The 20,769-nt window shown below is 40.3% G+C and overlaps 2 protein-coding genes and 1 long non-coding RNA gene across 3 annotated transcripts in view; 1 reads left to right on the forward strand and 2 right to left on the reverse strand.

Annotated features, from left to right (window-relative positions):
* On the reverse strand, nt 1-3,440 carry tnip2 (TNFAIP3 interacting protein 2). Its single transcript, XM_034689045.1, has 6 exons — nt 2,757-3,440; nt 2,065-2,367; nt 1,865-1,945; nt 1,485-1,748; nt 1,203-1,319; nt 1-1,083 (listed from the first exon to the last, which is right to left on the reverse strand). Exons 1-6 carry the CDS (start codon nt 3,072-3,074, stop codon nt 805-807), a joined length of 1,362 nt encoding a protein of 453 aa, XP_034544936.1. The 5' UTR covers nt 3,075-3,440; the 3' UTR covers nt 1-804.
* On the reverse strand, nt 2,822-12,639 carry sfrp2 (secreted frizzled-related protein 2). The gene is made up of 4 exons (XM_034689046.1): nt 12,123-12,639; nt 11,797-11,877; nt 10,043-11,430; nt 2,822-2,926 (listed from the first exon to the last, which is right to left on the reverse strand). Exons 1-3 carry the CDS (start codon nt 12,622-12,624, stop codon nt 11,126-11,128), a joined length of 888 nt encoding a protein of 295 aa, XP_034544937.1. The 5' UTR covers nt 12,625-12,639; the 3' UTR covers nt 2,822-2,926; nt 10,043-11,125.
* The window catches only part of LOC117816675, a 26,683-nt gene continuing 17,028 nt past the window's right edge, over nt 11,115-20,769 (forward strand). The window contains exon 1 of the long non-coding RNA XR_004631988.1: nt 11,115-11,242. This is a non-coding gene — a long non-coding RNA (uncharacterized LOC117816675). The remainder of the gene's footprint in view (nt 11,243-20,769) is intronic.

A 20,769-nucleotide genomic window follows, 5' to 3' on the forward strand; every position in this document is an offset into this window, starting at 1 on the left:
TCAGCATAAGTTGAAGTGTGGATGATAGGTCTTTTTATTACAAAAATAACATGCCAGCTCAAAAAAAAAAAAAAAGTCAGTTTGGATGCAGTCTCTACATACTTATTAAAGTGAATCTTTTCCAGTCGTAATGATGTAACTTTTTCAATCCCAAATCATCCCTTCCACCCCCCACCCCCAAAATATGGCTTTTATATAGAAGAGGCAACAAAATATTACATTAAAATTATTTCACTCTTCCTATTATTTATGAACAGAAAATAAATACTTTAGTCATTAAATCTGTTAAAGAATATATAATTTACAAGACAGAAACATGTAACGTTCAACCAAAAACAAATAGCACCAAATTATCAACTAGATAAAAAGAAGCTTATGCATCATGAATCTCTTAATCGTACAACTTTTTGGCTATAAGTGAAGAAAGTGCAAAGGTTGTAATATGACATACTGAGGTATATGATATTTTATATAGTGCATCGACATGCACATCCCCACCACAACAACATCCTGCCCTGGAACAGGAGAACATTAAGAACCAGACACAGGATTTTCTTTTCTTTTCTTAAAGATATACACATGAAAAAGTCCTGATGATGTCATTTCTCACAACAGGGAAACTCAAGGGTCAGATGTTTGCACACAGTGAAGCAAACCGTAACACCAGCTGTTTCATTTGTTGTCAAAGCCCCTTCAACCTGGAATCTCCGCTCAGGTTTATTTTCTGACGTGTAGTGCTGCTCCTCAGTGTTCGGTTACTGTCAGCATGAGAGATCAGTCTTTTCTAAATGAGTGTTGTTCCGCTTATAGTTTAGCACACTCCTCACAATGGTTAAGGTATTCTGCTGCATGTGCCTCGCTGAACGTGGCGAGGCAGCGTGGACACTGCAACTCGGACAGGTCTGGCCTTTCGCTCCAGGCGGGGTTCGCTGTTGATGCTGCAGCTGCAGGCTGTTTCTGCATCTCAGCAGCAGTCCTCAACAGAGGCTTTGAAGAGTCCTTGTGTTGCCTCGAGGCGATCCTGTGTCCTATGTGCACACGACACATGGGAACCACTTCTCTGCTCTCCCTGCTTGCTTCCTGCTGAAGACAGTCAAATACGAACACTGTCAGGATTGCACAATCCAACGCAGAGAGGGTGAATGCATAAAAAGCAAGTGAAAGTGAAATAAACTAATTGGTCTTGTTTGCCGATGCCTCACCTGTTTGTGTAGCTGCCGTTTTAACTGATGAATTTGCTCCTTCAGGTCTTGCATCTGGCCCTGTGCTCGCTCTCTGTCTGCACGCTCCGACTTGAAGTCCTCTGCGTAAATAAGGACCTGAGAAAGGGAACACAACAGTTAGTCTTCTTGTTTCTTCAAATAAATCAACTTACAAAAATATCAAATTCCACAAGAGCTGAATTAGCCAGATCATACTAGTTCAATCTCACATTCTACTCAGCACATTTCAGCGACACACTGAGACACTAATTTAGCACCAACCTGCTGCTCCAGAGTCTGGACGCGCTCTCGGTCTTGCCTCCTTATCTCCTCCTTTTCCCTCCCGAGCCGCTCACACTCGTTCATCTTCTCATCCAGCAAGCCGTTGAGCCTGGAAATTTCATGATGAAGCAACCCTGTGCTTACAGAGCCTATCCCAGGTATCAAGCCCTGCCCAGAGGTCTCCTTGAGCCTCAGACACAATCCTCTGATATAGTCTTCTCTGCTGGAGTCGTACTTTTGCCACTGAGAATTCAGACCTTGAACCTAAAAGAAAATAACATTGACATCAGTATATTGTTTCAAAGTTTTTGTGTGTGCCTGATTGATTTCAGGCAGAAAAATAGGCAGAACTTGTTAGTTTGTTCTTGGCAAAGACTTACATATGCAACCCGCTGCTTTAGCTTCTGATTTTCCTCCTGAAGTTGATGGACTTGGGCGTCCATATCAGCAGACTGAGTAGTCTGTTACATGGGGAAAGAGAAGTTACAATGGGCCTATACTGTATTAAGGTACCAGTGTCCTCAACAAAGTCTAAAGTTTGAAAAAAACAACACTTTAAACACAGCCAAGCCTAACACACCTCCTTAGACTTTTGCTGCTGAGCCTCATCCTCCACTCCTCCCTCCGCCTGCTTGTCTTTCTCCAGCCTGGCCAGCAGCTCCTGGCACACCTTCACGGTTGCACCGAGCTGGCTGCGTAGCTCGTCCGCTTCCTCGACCAGGGACGAGCACAGTACTGCTCTGGTGGCCTCGGTCCTCTTCCTCTCCTCCAGGGTGGAGCGCAGCCTCTCGATCTCCTGGTCCTTCTCATGGTCCGGCTGACACCTGACCTTTTCCAGCTCCAGCTCCTTTTCTCTGAGCTGAATAGTGAGGCGCTGGATTTCCTGGAAGGGGACACATATAGTTGCATTGTTCATTTAATACATTCATACTTATAGATTACAAAAAAAAATGTAATGATTACATCCAATATTGGCACTGAGTTGATGTTTCTTCCAGTCATGCATGTTTGCATTTATATTTGACATGTTTTGGAACATTTTTAGTCACATACATTTAATGGAGCATGTGACAAATAAGCTTTGACCCTCTTTGATTAGTTTAAGAGTGTATTTATTTATTTATTGGTCTGAATATGTGTACCCAAAATGGATCATTTCTTTCCTGCTTTAGCCAAAAAATGATCTCCAGATAATTGTAGGCTCTAATGTCTGCCAACACTCCTCTGCAAGTAATAATATATATATTTTTTAAGCACTTCACAGTGTTTTACCTCCTCCTGTTGGGATGCCTTAAAGTCCATTTCGTTCCCCTTCCGTTTCAGCTTGCATATTTCTTTGCACAGGCTCTCCAAGAGAGACTTGGAGGGTCCTATGAGCACGGACTCGTTATCTCCCACGTTCATGTAGATCCTCTCGTACCTCCCAAGCCTCGCTTTTAAATCTGCAATGATATTGTCCTTTACATAGATCTGTTTGTTCAAAAGCTCCATTTCCTGACGCGTCTCATGATACAGAGAATTCATGGTGCTGTAACTCCGGATTCTGTCCTTCAGCATGTCGTTATCCGTGTTTAGGCTGAGGTTATCCATTGCAGGTCTTCGAAGATTTGACAGAAGATTCGGTCTTTTAATAAACCAGCATTTGACGCCTCTGCTTCTAGACCCTGTGACTATAGAAATGCACCGAGATCAATTGTGTCAAAGCGTGTGTGTGTGTGCATCGTGCTCGACAATAATATCTCAAGTCTTGGGGATTTCCTGGGGAACTTCCCCTTGGACTTTTTTGAGATTCGTCAAACTGAGCCGGTCGACCGTCATTTGGGAGGTAAAGGGATTTTATAGCCTTTAATGGCAGAGTTGGCACAAATGGTAATGAAAGTAAAGCAATAGAAATCTTTGATACAGGATGAGCAAAGTTTAACATAGTAGCTACTAAGTAACAGCGAAAAGGAGGTAGGAGTGCTGCCTTCAGGACTGTCGGAAACTTTAGTTGTCAGAGCAGCAACATGCGGTTTTACGAATGTATTGCATTTGATTCGCGCATGCAAACACATAGTAGTCGTGAAAGTTGCTCAATCAAACGAATAAGTTTATATTTGTTTATTTATGTGATTGGATTCACTTTGCTGTGAACGGGGATACGTCTAACATGCAGCCAGGGGCGTTCTAGGTGGGGGGCTGACTATCTAGGGCCCAAGTGGGGAGGGGGGCTCTTAATGGGCCTGAAATAAAATGTGTTTCTACTATGATTTTCTTTTCTTTTGTTGTAACTGAAACAAGATAACTAAAATTGTCTGAATAGATAAATGTAACAGGGTTAAAAATGCAATATTAATTATTATTTCTTTATAATTACACAAGTTATACCTGTGTGTGTAGAGCCTCTTTGTGTATTTCTTTTCTAAAAGTTGTGTGTGTAGAGCCTCTTTGTGTATTTCTTTTCTAAAAGTATTTTGAAGTGCAGACTCGTCTTCCAGTTCAATTTTCTTCTTCGTTGGTATCTTGACCTTTATATTTGATTTGCCCCCTTCCCTCTCCCCTTTTGTATTTTATCCCTGGGGGAGAGGTAGGTGTCCGTCACCTAACTTTTCTGTTTCCATATATTTATTTATTTTAAATGTGCTTTTATCTGTGAAGGAGCAGAGGAGGGCTGCATACTTTATAGACTCAGAGGTGTCTTTTCTGTCTGATTAACAGGTATGATTATTGTGTTTTATATCTTTTATGTGAATTTAATGTTTATGCTTGTTACGCCCTTTTGTATGTTATTCCTGGGGAAGAGGAGCAGAGGCGGGCTGCATACTTTATAAACGCAGAGGTTCTTGTATGTCTGATTAACAGAATAAACGCAGAGCAAGCGAGGTCCTGGTGTTGGTCGTCAGTCAACTTTAAAAAACACAACGCTGATTCCCACCGGTTACATAAACATACATTCAGAATTCCTTTCTGGAAAAAAAAAGGGGGAGTCTGGGCTCCGTGAGATGCACGTCTCATGCCTAAAGTGGGGAATTGTCATATTTTCCTAGCATCAAGTGTGGCTGAATCTGATTGAATTGTAGGTTTTTAGAGTTTTATTTGACTTCATGAGGTTAGATTATACCAAATAATGCCCCCTTGTTGTTAAATAATCTTGTTTACAGAGGTGGACAGTCTAAAGGTCAATCGTGTGCAGTTACATTTGGAGAAATCGTAAAATAAATAAATATTGACATGTAGCTTAGATTTGAAGGGTGTAGAGCGAAACACTTCTGGGCCCTCGACCAAGAGGCTTCATGGGTTGCTCTGGTCCCGGGGAGTCCCAGGTAATTCTGGGTCAATCACAGAAACTTAATGTCATACTAGAGCTGTTGAGGCCTAAAGTGGGGAATTGTCATAATTTCACAGCATCAAGTGTGGCTGCATCTGATTGAAAGTAAACTGTAGGTTTTTAGAGTTTTATTTTACTTCATGAGGTTAGATTATACCAAATAATGCCCCCTTGTTGTTGTTATTCAACAAGTCACTTAGCTTCAAATAATCTTGTTTACAGAGGTGGACAGTCTGAAGGTCAATATTGTGTAGTTACATTTGGAGAAATTGTAAAATAAATTATATTGATATGTAGCTTAGATTTGAATCAGTTAACCAGGATAGTTTTAAGCATATATTGTTGTTTAATGCAAATAAACCAGTATTATAGCAGCAATTGAAGCGGCTCAGCTTGTAAGGTGTCGCAGAGACTAAATGGGGTTGTGCTTGCAACGCTTCTTGCCATTAAATCAAAATCAAAGTTCAAAGTAAGTTTTCTATTTATTAACAATCACTCAAAATAAATCAATACCAAAAAAGATCGAAATAAACAAACAATGAAAATGACGATGATGGTGGCGGTCAACAAAAAATACTCAACCCCACTCACCCTCTATGTGTACCTCCCGCCCCCAACTGAACAGGTAGATAAAAGGTAAACCACACCCTACAGCAATGTTATATTTTGTAGGGTTGGCTGTGGTGATGGGGCCCACTGAGATATATTTTCAGGGGGCCCAGAATTCCTGGTGACGCCCCTGAATACAGCTGTATCATGCAGCAAACAGAGAGACACTTGACTACAGGCTGAAAGGTTCAAACTAGGTGCCACCACAGTCTAAAATATGACCTTCCTACGCTCCTATCACTGAGATCATAGAGAAAAATGTTTCCCAAAAGACCACAAATGAAACAAGCTTCAAATATTTATAGCTGAAGTCCCCCGAAAAAATAGCTCATAGTGATATATGCGATGACATTCACTTCAAATTTAAAAAACTAAAAAGTTTTCCCAATGGGATTTACCGGGTATCCACGCCCCCTGAACGTCACATGAAGTGATCTGGAGTATCAACAAATTCCCCATCACACTACTTTTTTTTTTTTTCCTGCGCTCAAGGGGTATTCGATTTTCCCACAGTATTGAAGGCATCATGTCTCTTCAGTAATCTAACCGCCTCTATTGCGCAGTTACGGCCATACCAGTGAGTGTGCTACAGTATAGTAGTTGTAAGTTGTACACAGTGATTCATGCTGTGTAACTCCATTACAAGGCTCTAAATTCCACTTGGGGACATTTCTGCCTTCTGCAATTTTGGGATAAAAAGACAGCACCTGTTACAGTAATCATTTACAAATGATTACTGTAACACTTTTGGAGTTATATTAGGCTCCTGTGACCCCGATACTTCACTTCTTCCCCTTATACAACTTGTCAAATGTTTCCTCTATGATGCTTTTGACTGTGTTATTGCTTGTGGTTGAAGTTTACAAGGGAAACAGACTATATCCTAACCAACACTTCCTTATGGGAAACAAGCTAAAAACATCTGACAGGCAAAACCAATAATTAACCAATGCATTCATAAAGATGCAACCTATGAAATCAAGCAACACCGTTTTCTTTTCACAAGTTGTTCTCTTATCTGTGCTCAACCCACATGCATGCCCCTCATATTTATGATTTTGACCCTGGACTACTACCCAGGTCAAAACAAAACTACTGTCTAGACTGTAGGTGTAGAGCGAAACACTTCTGGGCCCTCGACCAAGAGGCTTCATGGGTTGCACTGGTCCTGGGGAGTCCCAGGTAATTCTGGGTCAATCACAGACACTTAATGTCATACCAGAGCTGTTGAGGTGAGTCATTGAGGTCGCAAAGTAGACACATGACAGCAAGGAGTCATAGGAATCAAGGTGTGGAGTGTGTAAAGCATTGTTGTAAAAGGTGCGTCATAAAAGTGATAAAGATTTATGACTGCTTCACTTTCTGTACAATTCAGAGGACACCAGTAAAGAACATTTTAGTATCTTCTAATGCCTTTATGACACTGCTTAACGTTTCTTATAAAGGCTGTTTAATGATTCATGAATTTGAAATGAATCACAGAATTTCAGGAGTTAATTTGCATGATTCAAACTGCATCGTTGTGTATTTTAAAACAGTTTTTAGGTTCATATTAACAAAGTAAAGCAATTCTTACCAGATTCTTGTTATGGGAATCAAATAATTTGGATGAACATTCAGATTAATGATTCAAATACATGCTGCGCTGTCAAACCAGTGTGGTCTGAAACCATGACAGGTAGGAGACAGCTTCAAAGGGCTTGTTCTGTAAAACTCTCAATCTTCAAATCAGTGTCAATATTGTGTGCGGTTATTCGAATATCAAGTTGACTCGTCACTTATGTCCAATGATCCCTTGTTAATAATATGACAGCATTTGCATTTTTCAGGAGTTCCAGTTTGGTCACTTTCTCTGTTTCAAACTGGTTCTGTCCATGTAAAACTACACTTCCCAGCGACTGTAAAAAAAAATATGACTGGCCACAACATGACAACCTGAAGACATCCCTGAGACCTAGATCTTCCCACAATATTGACCAGCCTGCAGTCAATTGACACCTATTTAGCAAGAGCTTTAGTTAACTCCTTTGGTGTATCTTAGTTTTCTTAGTTCAAACTCAAAGTACTGCAGCAAGAGCAGAGAGACACAGCCGTGGCTCCGCTAAGGTGATGAAGGATTTAAAAAAAAGGCCTGCGATTTAAATGAAAAAATAAAAGGTGTTAATCTCAGGCCATAATAGCATAGTGATTACTTCTTTTTTTTAACCTTTTGGTGTACCGTCATTCTGGCAATGTAATACTCATTTCATTTGGTTCCTCCTTGTCAGACAGAGGTTTATTGGTTAGATTGTAAAGTATAGTGACAATCTGTTTGTGTGCCCACATTTTTAATGTTCGTCATTAAGGCTCCTGTGGGCAGTGAGGGGTTTTGAAACTGGTTATGAAACAGTCTGGTATAAATTTGGATGCCTCTTTATGACCTACAAAGGCAAAGAAGACCATCAGCATAATGTTTGACTGTTTCTATACAGTTATTTTTACTGTCTGAAACTGTTGCCAGGGTGTTGGTGTCCAAAGCAATCTTTGTTTCACATTTTCCACATCTATGACTGATACATTCAACTGTTTAAAGAAAGCAGGAATATATATATTTATATACATTTTTGTAAAAGTCACCAGTTACACTTCAGACAAAACTAGCAAAGAGAGAAAAAGTGCTGCTTTCTACACAGTGAGTGCCAACATCAACACAAACAAAGACCCTCACAGGAGCTTTAACTGAATCCTCTTACTTACTTCATCAAACAACATTTTTTTTCAACACCTGCACCTCTTATTTAAATGTTTGAGATTTGGTCTCATATCAAGCAAGTTCTCTGAAGATTAATTGGTTTAATATTTTCACAACTTCTTCATAATCATACACATACAGGATACTCACACATACAATCATACTTACAAGATGATTGTAGCCTACTCCTTTTTGGGTCATTGTTATTTTTTTTATGAATTGTATTGTGTGAAACCAATCAGTGTGCACATTTAAAATGAGTTGTTAGATGACTACTCACAAAAACTGTAGACTTTTGTTGTATTTTTAATAATGACCGAAATAAATATTCACTCATTCATTCATTCATTCATGAATAACAAGTGAAAGTACACATACTTTCATCCATGAAGATTATTGTAATACAACATCTGTTAAATATTTTCTGTTTTTTCATCGTATTGGACAATTAAGGAGAACTAAACTATAAAATGACTGAAATATGTTATGTATTGAGAAAACAAAGGCAAACAGGATTTTTTTTCACCTTGCCAAAAAAACCCAGAGAGGCAACTTTTTCTGGAGTGGACTGAAGAGAAAGTGGTAGGTCGAGGGAACTTTTGTCAAGTTCATGGGCAAAGAATGTGAGTGTGCCTTTTGGTTTCTTGTTGTATTGATATAATAGGCTGTTGGAATATTTCTAAAAGCTTACATATACCAGCAACTTGTGAGTCAATAGAACTTCCCAAAGTTACTGGCAAAAATAATTTGTATGAGGAACAAAACTAAACACGTTTAAGAATATCATGGACAAAAAATCTGAGATATAAAAAAATGAATGTGTAAAAATTTGATTAAAACAGCAAGTGTTCGTAATTAAATATCTAAAGTCAGACACCATCAAATTCTTCATGAAATAGTTTAGTAAGTCACGACCAGATCTTAACCAAGGATTTCCACTAGGTGGTGATATTTAACATTCTACAGTAGATAGTTCGAACCATAGCCTTGAGGAGGACTTTCAACTCTTATTTATGATTCATGTCTTACACACACACACACACACACACACACACACACACACAGAGAGAGAGAGTCACATAAATCAAACATGTTGTTGGCAGCTTTTAATCGCTGAAAACTTTATACAAGAATAAAAGACGGTATTTGATATTTACACAGTAATACTTTCAAGACAATACTTTATACATTACACACATACACATCACCACATGATTATCTGCGCTTAACAAGTTTACTGCTCATCAGATCAACGCTACCAACCAAAAAACTCAGATATTCAATCAATAACACCAAAAAAACCCAACTTGTGTCACTCAAACAACTGGACAAGGATGCAACCCAAAATGTTCAAAAGAAACGTAACATGAAAGTCTGGAGTAGAAAAATATTTTGTTTTTGCGGTAGAAAAGCAGAGGCTCAAGTACAAAAATATTACCAAGAGCATTAAAAGGTTGAACAGGAAGAGAATATAGCCAGCTATCTCTCATTTTCTTTTGCTTGAGAAAAACGGTAGATTAGAAAAATACAAACATTATTGTGTCTTTGAACGGCACACTACACACACTGGGATCACAGCTTCACTCTATATGCAACACACAGATTTGAATACAGTTTTCTGGATGTAAATATGTTACTTGGTTGACTTAATCCCTCTAAACTAAAGTACAGTATTTCAGTTGAACACGTTAGTCATGTAGCTGTAACTCAAACAGTAAGCATTTGAATCTTGTGTTGTAGTTTTGTCATTTGTCAGGAAGAGTTTTGAACCGTCCAAAACTAGCAACTGGTGATTTACATTGAGTAAGGAATGCCCATGATGCAGGTTTTTTATTTTTAAGTTATGACGCAGTTCACGGAAGAAACAAATCCCAGAGTAAAACAGTGGAGAGAAAGGAAAGTCAAACTCACCCCTGGCAGGATTGCCAACGCTAGGCCACATCTGCCAATGATTTTTGGAGTCAGTCATTTTTAATCCCAGAGTCAAAGCTCTGCTAGTTTTCACCCCGGCCATGTAATTAGTGATTCCTGTACACCTGGGACACCAGCTGAGTGCAATTAACTGCAATTAATGAAGTGACAGCTCCCCAGGAAAAAAACAAAACACCACTGTAAAACTGACCACAGGGGGCGCCACATTCCTGCTAAGTGCAAAATGAATGGGGGTTAATGTTTGAACTTGACAAAATCTGAAATTTTCTACAATTTAAAGCCTTGTGAAACTTAATAATGTGAAAATTAATGCTTCTTTATGTCCTGCAAAACCGAACGGGACTATCAGGAACAGGATTACAAATATTAGTATTGTAATTCTTAATACCTGTAACAGAAAGTGAGAAAGTAGGTGTCAGATCAGATGATTGAGAGCACGCTGAAGAGGCAGCCTTTCTTCAAAAGCAATTTTCACAGTGAGCGATATAATTGACTTTTAAAAGGAAGCAGAATATAAGCTTTCACTTAAAAAATAGTGCTTTGACATACAAGGACAAAATCGGCAAGAGAGATAAGATGTACATCTTTGTCCACAGGGGGCGCCAGAATCGACACAAGAGAAAAGTTCCTAACAGCAGCTTTAAATGCCTTCTTACTTGCAGCTTTAAATGCCTTCTTGCTTTCAGACTTCTGTGTCCAAACTAGATAAAAAACATACGCCATATTTTATCCACCACTTAAAATGGTCTTATTGATCAGAGTAGCATGAGAGTATTTGGGCAAAGCGCTTTTGAGAACATGAAAGCACACAAAAATGTAATTACAAAGTCAAGAAATAATAATATTGTTTTAGCCTGCACCAGATATACTTTATATTTCCTAATTTTAAGCTAAATGGAGGTTTTTTTTTTACCCATGAGTTGACCAAGGAAAACACAGGATGTGTGTTTCCTAAGTCAAAGAAACATCTGTGCTGGAATCTAGAGAAGAGTATGAACCCTAACAGCCACTTTTGTGACAACTTTCTCCTCAAACAGTGAGACATGCTCTTTGTTGTCCTTCCTAGCACTGCAGCTTGCGGATGCTGCGAGTAATCCTCTTGAACTCCCGCTGTCCCTTCTGCCAGCGCTTCAGAGATGTGATGACCAGATCTCCATCCATCTTCTGGCCCATGACCAGGTAAGCGGCGTTGATGTCGTTCATCTCCTCGCAAACACACTGCAGGCCGTCCTTCAGCCACAGCACGGTCTTTCTCAGGTCACGCTCCGTCACGCCGTTCAGCTTGTAGATGGTCTTGCTCTTGGTCTCTGGGACTATCTTGGTGTCTCCGTTGATGTAGAAGATCTCTTTCACTTTGATCTTCAGGGCTTAATACAAGCAGGAGAGAAATTCAGAAATGGAGACTGGGAATGTTTACAGAAAGTGCATGGACATCATCCTATTTGACATGTTGCTCTAATGAAAGCCACCTGACAGGCTCAAGGCCTGTGAATGTACATATGGTTTAGAGCTTAAAATGCATTCAATATGGAAGATAAAAGTAGGAAGGGAAATCCTGGTAGCTGTACTCATTTTTTCTTTGGATTTTTTAAGTAAATGAAGCACACTTAACATTAAAATGATATACTTATGTTGCCTTAAATCTCTTCAAACATTGTTTTCTGATCTAATTGGTCCCTTAATTTTCATTTTAGAAATTACCCTACTTAAAAAAAATGGTTTGACCAACTTACCAAAGTCATTTTTGCAAAGATTGTCCACAATTTCATTGTCGTTTTCATCTGTTTCCTTGCAAGCGTCGCACACTCGGGGCACTAAAAAAGTAATAGGCATGGTGAATGCTAAAAATCTGCCACAATTCATCACAACATGTTATTCATTATACAAAGCAAGTTGGATACACAAAATTAAGTGTGACCAGAATGGATTCTGTTGCATGACCTGGACATAAAACATAATATAATGCATGGAAAACCATACTTTTACGCATCTATATTTCATGAACCATTAGGAGGGAATTTGGATGCATGCGCAAGACATCAGGTGGACGCCATCCTACCTTCTTTCGTGACCGGTGCAATGTTCTCCATGCCTGCTGGCGGTATGCACAGATCATTATCGAGTGGGAATCGGCTGCAGTCCAACATACTCGGCCACGGAAACCCAAACGCAGACATCACGGGCGCGCAGCCGTTCTTGACGCTCTCGCACAGAGACCTGCACGGCTGGATGGGCTCATCCAAGTCATCCAGACACACGGGAGCGAAGAGCGAGCACAGGAATTTTCTTGTATCCGGGTGGCATTGCCTCCGTACTAGCGGGATCCAGGACGAAGCTTGTTGCAGAACCTCATTCATCGTTTCGTGTCCGAGCAGGTTCGGGAGACGCATCTCTGTGTACTCGATATCATGGCACAGGAGGAAGTTTGCAGGGATGGGCTTGCAATTGTTCTTTTTGGGGAAAAATTCATGTTGGCCAAAGTTGTACAATCCGTGGATGGCCTCCATGCAGGGGATTGTGATCACCCACAGAAAGGTCACTGTCAAAATAAAAGCTCTCATTTTGTTTGCGCGTAAAACCTGGATAATAAAACGTGTTATCAGGGGTTGTTTAGCATCAGTCAGCGTGGATGGAGCCTCTGTCAGTGACCAGCTCTTACTCTTACGAGAGGTTTTCTTTAGGCTTGTCTGGGAGGAGTCTGAATGCTGTGCGTAAAGACCCCCTTCTCCACTCAGCACTTGGTTTTCATCATATCAGGTGTCCAAAGAAAGCCCAGATTCTCTCTTGATGCTCCTATGGCTCTGGTTGGCATGTTTGATTTCAAATTTTAGCTCATAGTATTTTATCACCTGAGCTGTTTCCCCCTCTCTATTTCATCTCCAACCTTCCTGGACACAATAACAAATTGTGTCTGACAGGTTTTCCTCATTACTCCCAAATCAACAGAAATATAACCTGAGTGATCCCTTACCTTGCTGTTTTTTAAACCTGTGCAGTAAAACAGTTTGGAAATTCTGTCAGAAAGGAGCTTTTAGCTCAGTTCAGTGAAGCGTTAATTTTCCATCATTAGGACTTTAGTGGGGAAATCCTCCAGGCAGGGCTTCAGGTTTATGCCACATGGTGAAATATTGTTTGCCCCGGAGTGAGAGGCAGACCAGCACTCAGCACACCCAGGGGGGGAAACTGAATCTGCCTCCTCCTGCTTTGCAGACCCCCTCAGCAACAGTCTGGTCTGCAGACAGCAGTGTGGTTCTTCTCAGCACCGACCTTCCTCTGTCTGAAACGAGCAAACACTTAAATCTTGTTTGTGGATTTTTTTGGCAAGAAGGGTCAGCTCTACTAAATTACAGGAACACATTTCCCCCATTTCCCCTGGTAGTTTCTCCATATTCAGATACTTGACTGAGTTTTACTTACCCAGATATAAAGGTATATGTCACTGAGATTTCTGCTGACACCCAAATGTAGGTAAATTAATTATGTCTGGGAAAAAATTGAAACATGATTTTCAGATGTAGCATCAATCTTTCCAAAATCTCATCTACCAGAGTGCCACATGTTTAGTCGTTTATCGTCAAAATTCATTCCTTTAAAACTCAGGGAGCAGAATATATATCGGTTTGATAGATTATCAGCCAATAAAGGGAATATTTTGTCTTATTCCGATGATACAATTTTATTTGATAAAACCAACAAATAAAAGTTGCTTTCATTTATTCATGAACAGGCATATACGTTCCGACAGAGTAGGTGGTGGTATGCAATCTGCCATTACGGCAGAGAAAAGAAAAAAAATTAATTATTGTTTTTGGAGCCAAGGAAGAAAGGTTAAAGGTTACAGCTCAGCTCCAATCTGCAAAGATGAAATGTTCAAACCAAGCCAGAAACCTTGGTGTAGTCATAGACTCAGACCTTAATTTCAGCAGCCACTTTAAGACAATTACAAAGTCAGCCTACTATCACCTTAAGATTATATCAAGGATTAAAGGATTTCTGTCTCAGCATGATGCAGAAAAACTTGTCCATGCATTTATCTTTATCAGACTAGACTACTGTAACGGGGTCTTTACAGGACTCCCTAAAAAGTCCATCAGACGACTGCAGCTCATACAGAATGCTGCTGCTCGAGTCCTAACAAGGACCAACAAAGTAGACCACATCACTCCAGTTCTTAGATCTCTACACTGGCTTCCTGTCTGTCAAAGAATAGAGTTTAAAATCCTGCTGATGGTTTATAAAGCACTGAATGGTTTAGGCCCAAAATACATTGCTGATCTACTACTACTTTATGAACCACCTCGACCTCTGAGGTCATCAGGTACTGGTCTGCTTTCAGTCCCTAGAGTCAGAATGAAACATGGTGAAGCAGCGTTAAGTCATTATGCACCACATATCTGGAACAAACTCCCTGAAAGCTGTAGGTCTGCTCCAACTCTCAACTCTTTTAAATCAAAGATTAAGACTTTTTTATTTGCCACTGCCTTCCTATCTTAACTTATTTTAACTCACTTTAAATGCAAATTTTAATTTCATTTTAAACACATTTCTAATTTTCCTTTTCTTTTCTATGTTTCATTATATTTGTCATTTTAATTGTGTTCTTTTATGCTTGTCTGAATGTTACCACTGCTTTTAATGTTTTAATGTAAAGCACATTGAGTTGCCCTTGTGTATGAAATGTGCTAAACAAATAAAGCTGCCTTGCCTTGCCTTGCCTACGTGCATAGAAGAAGAACAAGCTCAGCCCCAACAAAATAGAGGAAAAATAACATCACCTGTGTGGATGTTTTTATTAGTTCAGATGAGGATAGCACGACTGCAATTTGTAAGACAAGTGCTGCAACTATAATGAGAGGAGAAAAAAAGTCCTTAAGTTTTTGCACAATTAAACTTTTAAGTTAGTGAGTCGCATATTGCTGATTTAACAGTCATTTGAGAACTGCAGAAAGTTTACCAGAGAAAACTTAAGTGATTAATGACAAAACCCCTGATTTACAGCACATGATGACCCACCTTTTGTTCTAAGGTGGAACACCAAAGATTTAGCCTCATTTGGAGCAGTATCCTGAGTCGTCGCTACTTTGTAGACATGTCCTTACCTTCCCTGTATGATGTGAGCTTAATACACATATTCATGAAGTCTTATCCGCAACAGCCAGCGACATCAGTTTTATCAAGGACATGTGGACTTCTGACATTAGTCCAGTGAGTTTGTTTAGCTTTATGGTCCAGTGGCTGAATGTAGACTTCAACATGAAAAACAGATTATTACACGCACATGAGTGCAACAGTGAAATAAAAAAACAGATAGATCAATGACAGTTGTAGTGTCAGATCTTTTCTTTTTGTGTTAACAGTAATGATTTCAGTTAGAATTGGCAAGTACATATGTGTCACTGCTTGCTAAATTGTAGCCTTTCTTACCTTTGGATTTGCATTAACTAAACATTTAAAATTACAACAGTGCAAAAAAATAAAAATACATTCTTATTGTTGTCAGCCAATCAGGAGCAGATCATTGTCTGTTAGAGGTATCAGCTCAAAGAAATCCATATCATAGATCTACTCACCTTCTAAACCTCCCACTGTCCCCACAGTGCAGCTCCTCTATTTCTTCACAAAGGTTTCATTCACTTGTTTGAAATAGTGTGAAAAAGAATTTAAATTGAAGGAACACTTGCACTTTATTTGCGGTGAATTAAACCTGCATTAAAAGTTTATAGCTCTGCCGGTCTGCCAACTTCTTGTGAAGAATCTAACAAAGAGAACACTTTGGCAAGAGGTCCCACTTTGAATGTTTTCATCTGCCCCAAAACAAGACTGCACTTGAAAGTGGTTTCGTAAATCTTGGGTGTATAAACTGCTGCACCTTGAAATTAGGTGTTTGATTGTTCAGCTACTGTAGAGAAGGTTTGTGGTTTCCATCTCAAATTCAATGAAGGTGTGTCATATATAAACTCATGAATCCACATGATTGCTTAGTGACATTTATAGTAAATACATACTGCTCACTTTCAGAGTATACAGGAGCGCTAAGCTGTAGTTTTAAGGGTACATGTTGTTACTGGCAAGTGAAGATCTTCGAATCATTTTCTTCCATACTTGAAGAGCTGATTCATCCAAAGACAAAAAGCATCTTCACTTCTTACGTGTAGGCACTGAAGTTATTCGAATACGAGGGTTAAGATGAGGCTGATGTTCTCTGTGTGATCTTAACTCTTCATCAAGATGAAGTTTGCAGTCAGGGCAACAACAGGACTGCTCTGAAAATTACTCAAGGGATTCTGTTAGTTGGAGTCACGCTGCTTCAGCTAACGGTCAGATATGAAATATGATCCATGAAGCCCACTAAGTCACAGATACAGAATTCTGAGTTACAGATTAATCCGTTTTTGATGCAAAATCACTTGATACTAAGATTCATCGTTGGGGCAATTATTGTCTGTCACAAAAAGTTGGAGTTACTTGAAGACAAATGGTAGGTTAACCAGTGTGTGGTGTACAATATTGAATATTTGCCATCATCTGCATCGGACACAGGCACAGGTTTGTCTGTGCCACCTGCACCCCGACGCAGACCTGGTAAGTGCTGCCGCTCCCCCCTTACAGTATACAGAGACCGGCTGGGGTCTCCAGCGTAGCTTGTTTTGAGAGCGGCCACAACGGCTCCGCCTCTTTCAGTCTGCCAAACAAAACAGTTGTATGTCTCTACCTCCATTGCTATAGTGTCGATCCCCAGCTCAGGGAAGTTTCCTGTTTTTCTGCCGTAGAGCGTCCCACAATTATCAATACTTGATCAGGCGTACGCCGTGATTGACCCAGACACGCAGGTTTCATAAATGACACGTGAACGCTGTTGTATGCAGATATCTGCACCCAATTGTGCGCGGGTTTCAACACAAGATTGATAAATGAGACCCATTGTGTTCAAACCAAGCGGCAACCTCCGATCTTTGAATATTGAGCCCATGTGTAAGTGCTAAAAACTGCAGTTCATTGAGCGTCTGCTAATTTCTCAATTGGCACACAGGAGGGTGAATTGTTCAATAACTTTTTGAAGATATTGATCTTATGAGTTTTGCCCAAATAAGGACATGGCGGACTTGATTGACAGGCGGACACCATGTAGCTGTCAGCGAAAAGACTAAAGTCCTGCCACTTTACCTCACGCTAAGTTTGGACGATGTTAGGTTGTGATCAGCATTTCCAATATGGTACTCCCCAATGATTGGCTTCAAAACAGCGCTTCAGGAACAGATGGGTGAAGATTTTGAAAAGGTTTCAAAAGGCTGCAGTCAAGATTCGTTGTGAATGCAGCTAAGAGGCATTAAAGCAGGGACCTAAGTAGTGTTTCAGTGAGAGTCAAAGGTTTAACTTGTTTTTATAGGGCAGCTCTCCCCCTCTTATCCTCTTTTCTTGAGAGTGTGTTTCTTCCATTGGGTTCTCTGTAGAAACACTTTTACGGCCGTTAAAGGCCCCCCCCGTTAACCTGCAACTGGACTCCCTTAAGCTGAGCAGCAGGTCAGCTGGCTAAACTCTAGCTGCAGTGAGTGAGGTCACATGCTAACCTTCCTCTCTAACCAAAAAATGTGATCAGCTGTTAATAGCATTGTGATGCTGCTGTACATACAAACTGTTACAGGACACGCAAAGGGGATGTACAAGAAGTCACAGTGCAGTCTTTAAATGATGGAAAGAGTCCAAAAGAGGATAAATAGACCACAAAAAAGACTGGATCAGACCTTGATAAGTATAAGACTCTAGTTCTGTGTACACAGATAACATGCTGTCTGTATTAAATACACAGTTTCATGGAAAGTTAGGGTCAGAGGTAAGCTGATCCTAGGCCTGTGCTTAAAGTCACCCCAGCAGGTTCTCATTACAACATCATCTGAAAATGAAACACAGCTTGTCCAACCTAGTGGTCCATCTGTAGCCCTGTAACCCCTCTTTCTTTAACTTTTCCTGCTGCTACCCTTCATCATTTTCCCTTCAGATTTATACCAAGACTAAAGGACCAGACAGTTGCCAGAAACAATCACTGAATATTTGGTGAAAAGGTCTAAAAGAAAATCAAACCTCAGAGTTTTTCGTTTGAGGAATCAGTTTATTGAGTGTCCACGAAGACTCGTCTCTCAATGTGAGGAGCATCAAAGACATCAGCAGTGCTATAATGTAAACCAAACCAGCCCTGTTTTTGAACCGTCTTCTTTCTTGGCAGAATTCCATTGTTCCCAGTTTTCTGTAGACAGACTTCTCAGATCTACACAGGATTCTGGGAAACGGGGGAAATTGCATTTGATCAGAAGAGATTAAAGGGTTGGTTTGGCTGTAATTTATTTTTCTTTGTTTTTTTTTTTTTTTTTTTTTACAAATGACACAAAAAAGATGAAGACTGTGAATTAAGTGATCCCACTCGTCTGTCTAATCAAAGCCTGATTAAACTCTTTTCCCTGAGTCATACTGTCTATAATACCACTGAGAGTGATTGATTGATTCATTAGATTGGGCACTTGGTGTTCATTTTAAATTAATCTAACACACACCCATGCTGCCATCAAAACTCATCATAATGGACCAAATGTATTCATAAAATAGTCCAATATGCGTATCATATACACTCCTGTATGATCAAGTCATAAACAACAGTGTCGTTAGCTTCAGTTTCTGAACCGGTTGAAGCTGGTGGGAAGAACTTTCAGTTTGTGTCATACTAAGGGAGTATTTTTGGGAAGGATGAAATGATCCTGCTTCATTCAACAGTCAGTTATATCTCCTATTTTGAGTATTTGCTGTTGCAAATGTTAAATTCTAGAAAGGCTGTTTATTCAGGGGGTTTTCAGTCATTTGGTCCCACACCATTAAAAAGTACATTATAGAAATAGTCGGTCTCATTGCTGGGTTTTTTTTGGGCTACGTGGGACAAAATGAGGAATAAGTGTCAATTTCAATGTGTTTCACAACCAGTTAAAAAGTCCCCACAGGGGCTTTCAATTAAAAATGAAGCTACATTTTTCCAACAATTTATTGCTTCAGGAGGAACAATTGGGCTGGGCTGAGCAACATTACTCATGCCTTCATTCAACTGTCAGAAAAGAGTCAAGCCTACTTTTTAAATGTAAAAAAAAAAACTACATAAAAGCTTCATAATGACACATGGCTTTGATATTTGGGTTAACAGCAAGGGCGGAGCTAGACTCTCAGTGCAAAGGGGCGGAGCATCCTCAAGGGGCCCTTCTGATACTATACTATAAAACGGCTGGAAAAAATAATAAAAAACACAAATTCTCACTTATTGATCCAAGACAGCCCATAAAAGGCAGCGACAGGCAGGTGCGTTGTCCAGTCCTGTCTTTCTCAGGAATAACATAAACATAAAATAGACAAAGCGGTCTACAACACAGTAAAGTGTTTTTAGACATAAAGTAGTAACAGTGGTTTACACACAATTTCAAAGGCAGTCTACAATAGCCCAGGAGATGACACATAGGTGCCGAGATCCAATTAAAAAAGTCAATTAGACATCAGTGTAAGGATCCACGGCTGACACAATGAATACAATGTTTCAAAAAGAGTTGAGCTCCTCCACAACTTCCTCTGGCTTGGAGATGTCTTCTGAATAGAATCATGCAAGCTCCCGAACCCTTCCCAAACCCAACCTTAACCCTAACCCTTCCCAAACCAAAACCCAAACCCCAACCCTAACCGTAACCCTAACCCTAAACCTAGCCCTGACACTAACACTAAGACTAACCTTAAACCCTAAAACCTAACCCTAACCCCAACCGTAACAGTAACCGTAACCCTAACCCCAACCCTAACCCTAACCCCGAACACTGACCCCAACCCTAACCCCTACCCTAACCCTAACCCTGAACCCTAACCCTAAAACCTAACCCTAGCCCTAACCCCAACGCTAACAGTAACCCTAAACCCAACCCTAATCCTAACCCTAAACCCGAACCCTAAAACCTGACCCCAACCCCAACCCTAAAATCTAACCGTAACCCTAACCCCAACCATAACCCTAACCCTAACCCCAACCCCAACCCTAACCCTAGTCCTAACCCTAACTCAACCCTAACCCTAGACCCAACCCCAGCCCTAACACTAACCCCAACCCTAACCCTAACCCCTACCCTAACCCTAATCCTAAACCCTAACCCTAAAACCTAACCCTAGCCCTAACCCCAACGCTAACAGTAACCCTAAACCCAACCCTAACCCTAGCCCTAACCCAACCCTAACCCTAAACCCTAAAACCTAACCCCAACCCCTGCCCAAACCCTAACCCTAACACTAAAATCTAACCGTAACCCTAACCCTAACTCCAACCCTAACCGTAACCCTAACCCCAACCCTAACCCTAGTCCTAACGCTAACCCTAACTCAACCCTAACCCAAAGCCCAACCCTAACCCTAGCCCTAACCCAACCCTAACCCTGACCCTAGCCCTTAGCCAAACCCTAACCCTAACCCCACCCCTAACCTGGTCCCTAACCCTAACCCCATGCCTGAGCCTAACCCTAACCCCAACCCTAATCATAACCCTAACCCTTTTCATAACCCTAACCCTAATCATAACTTTAACCCTAACAGTAACCTTAACCCTTACCCTAACAGTAACCCTAATCATAACCTTCACCCTAATAATAACCCTTACCCTATTCCTAACCTTTATCATAACCCCAAACCCTAATCATAAC

The sequence above is a fragment of the Notolabrus celidotus genome, chromosome 7 (assembly GCF_009762535.1).
Source record: "Notolabrus celidotus isolate fNotCel1 chromosome 7, fNotCel1.pri, whole genome shotgun sequence".
Lineage (NCBI taxonomy): Eukaryota > Metazoa > Chordata > Actinopteri > Labriformes > Labridae > Notolabrus > Notolabrus celidotus.

Bases quoted from the DNA above. Each gene is read 5' to 3' on its own strand.
- tnip2 (XM_034689045.1), bottom strand. From the start codon at position 3,074: ATGGATAACCTCAGCCTAAACACGGATAACGACATGCTGAAGGACAGA. The intron at 2,368-2,756 runs GTAAAACACTGT...GTCCCCTTCCAG, and splicing joins AGGCATCCCAACAGGAGGAG to GAAATCCAGCGCCTCACTAT. The intron at 1,749-1,864 runs GTAAGTCTTTGC...ATTTTCTTTTAG, and splicing joins TAAAGCAGCGGGTTGCATAT to GTTCAAGGTCTGAATTCTCA.
- sfrp2 (XM_034689046.1), bottom strand. From the start codon at position 12,624: ATGAGAGCTTTTATTTTGACAGTGACCTTTCTGTGGGTGATCACAATC. The intron at 11,878-12,122 runs GTAGGATGGCGT...TTACTTTTTTAG, and splicing joins TGCACCGGTCACGAAAGAAG to TGCCCCGAGTGTGCGACGCT. The intron at 11,431-11,796 runs GTAAGTTGGTCA...GCTTGTATTAAG, and splicing joins TCTTTGCAAAAATGACTTTG to CCCTGAAGATCAAAGTGAAA.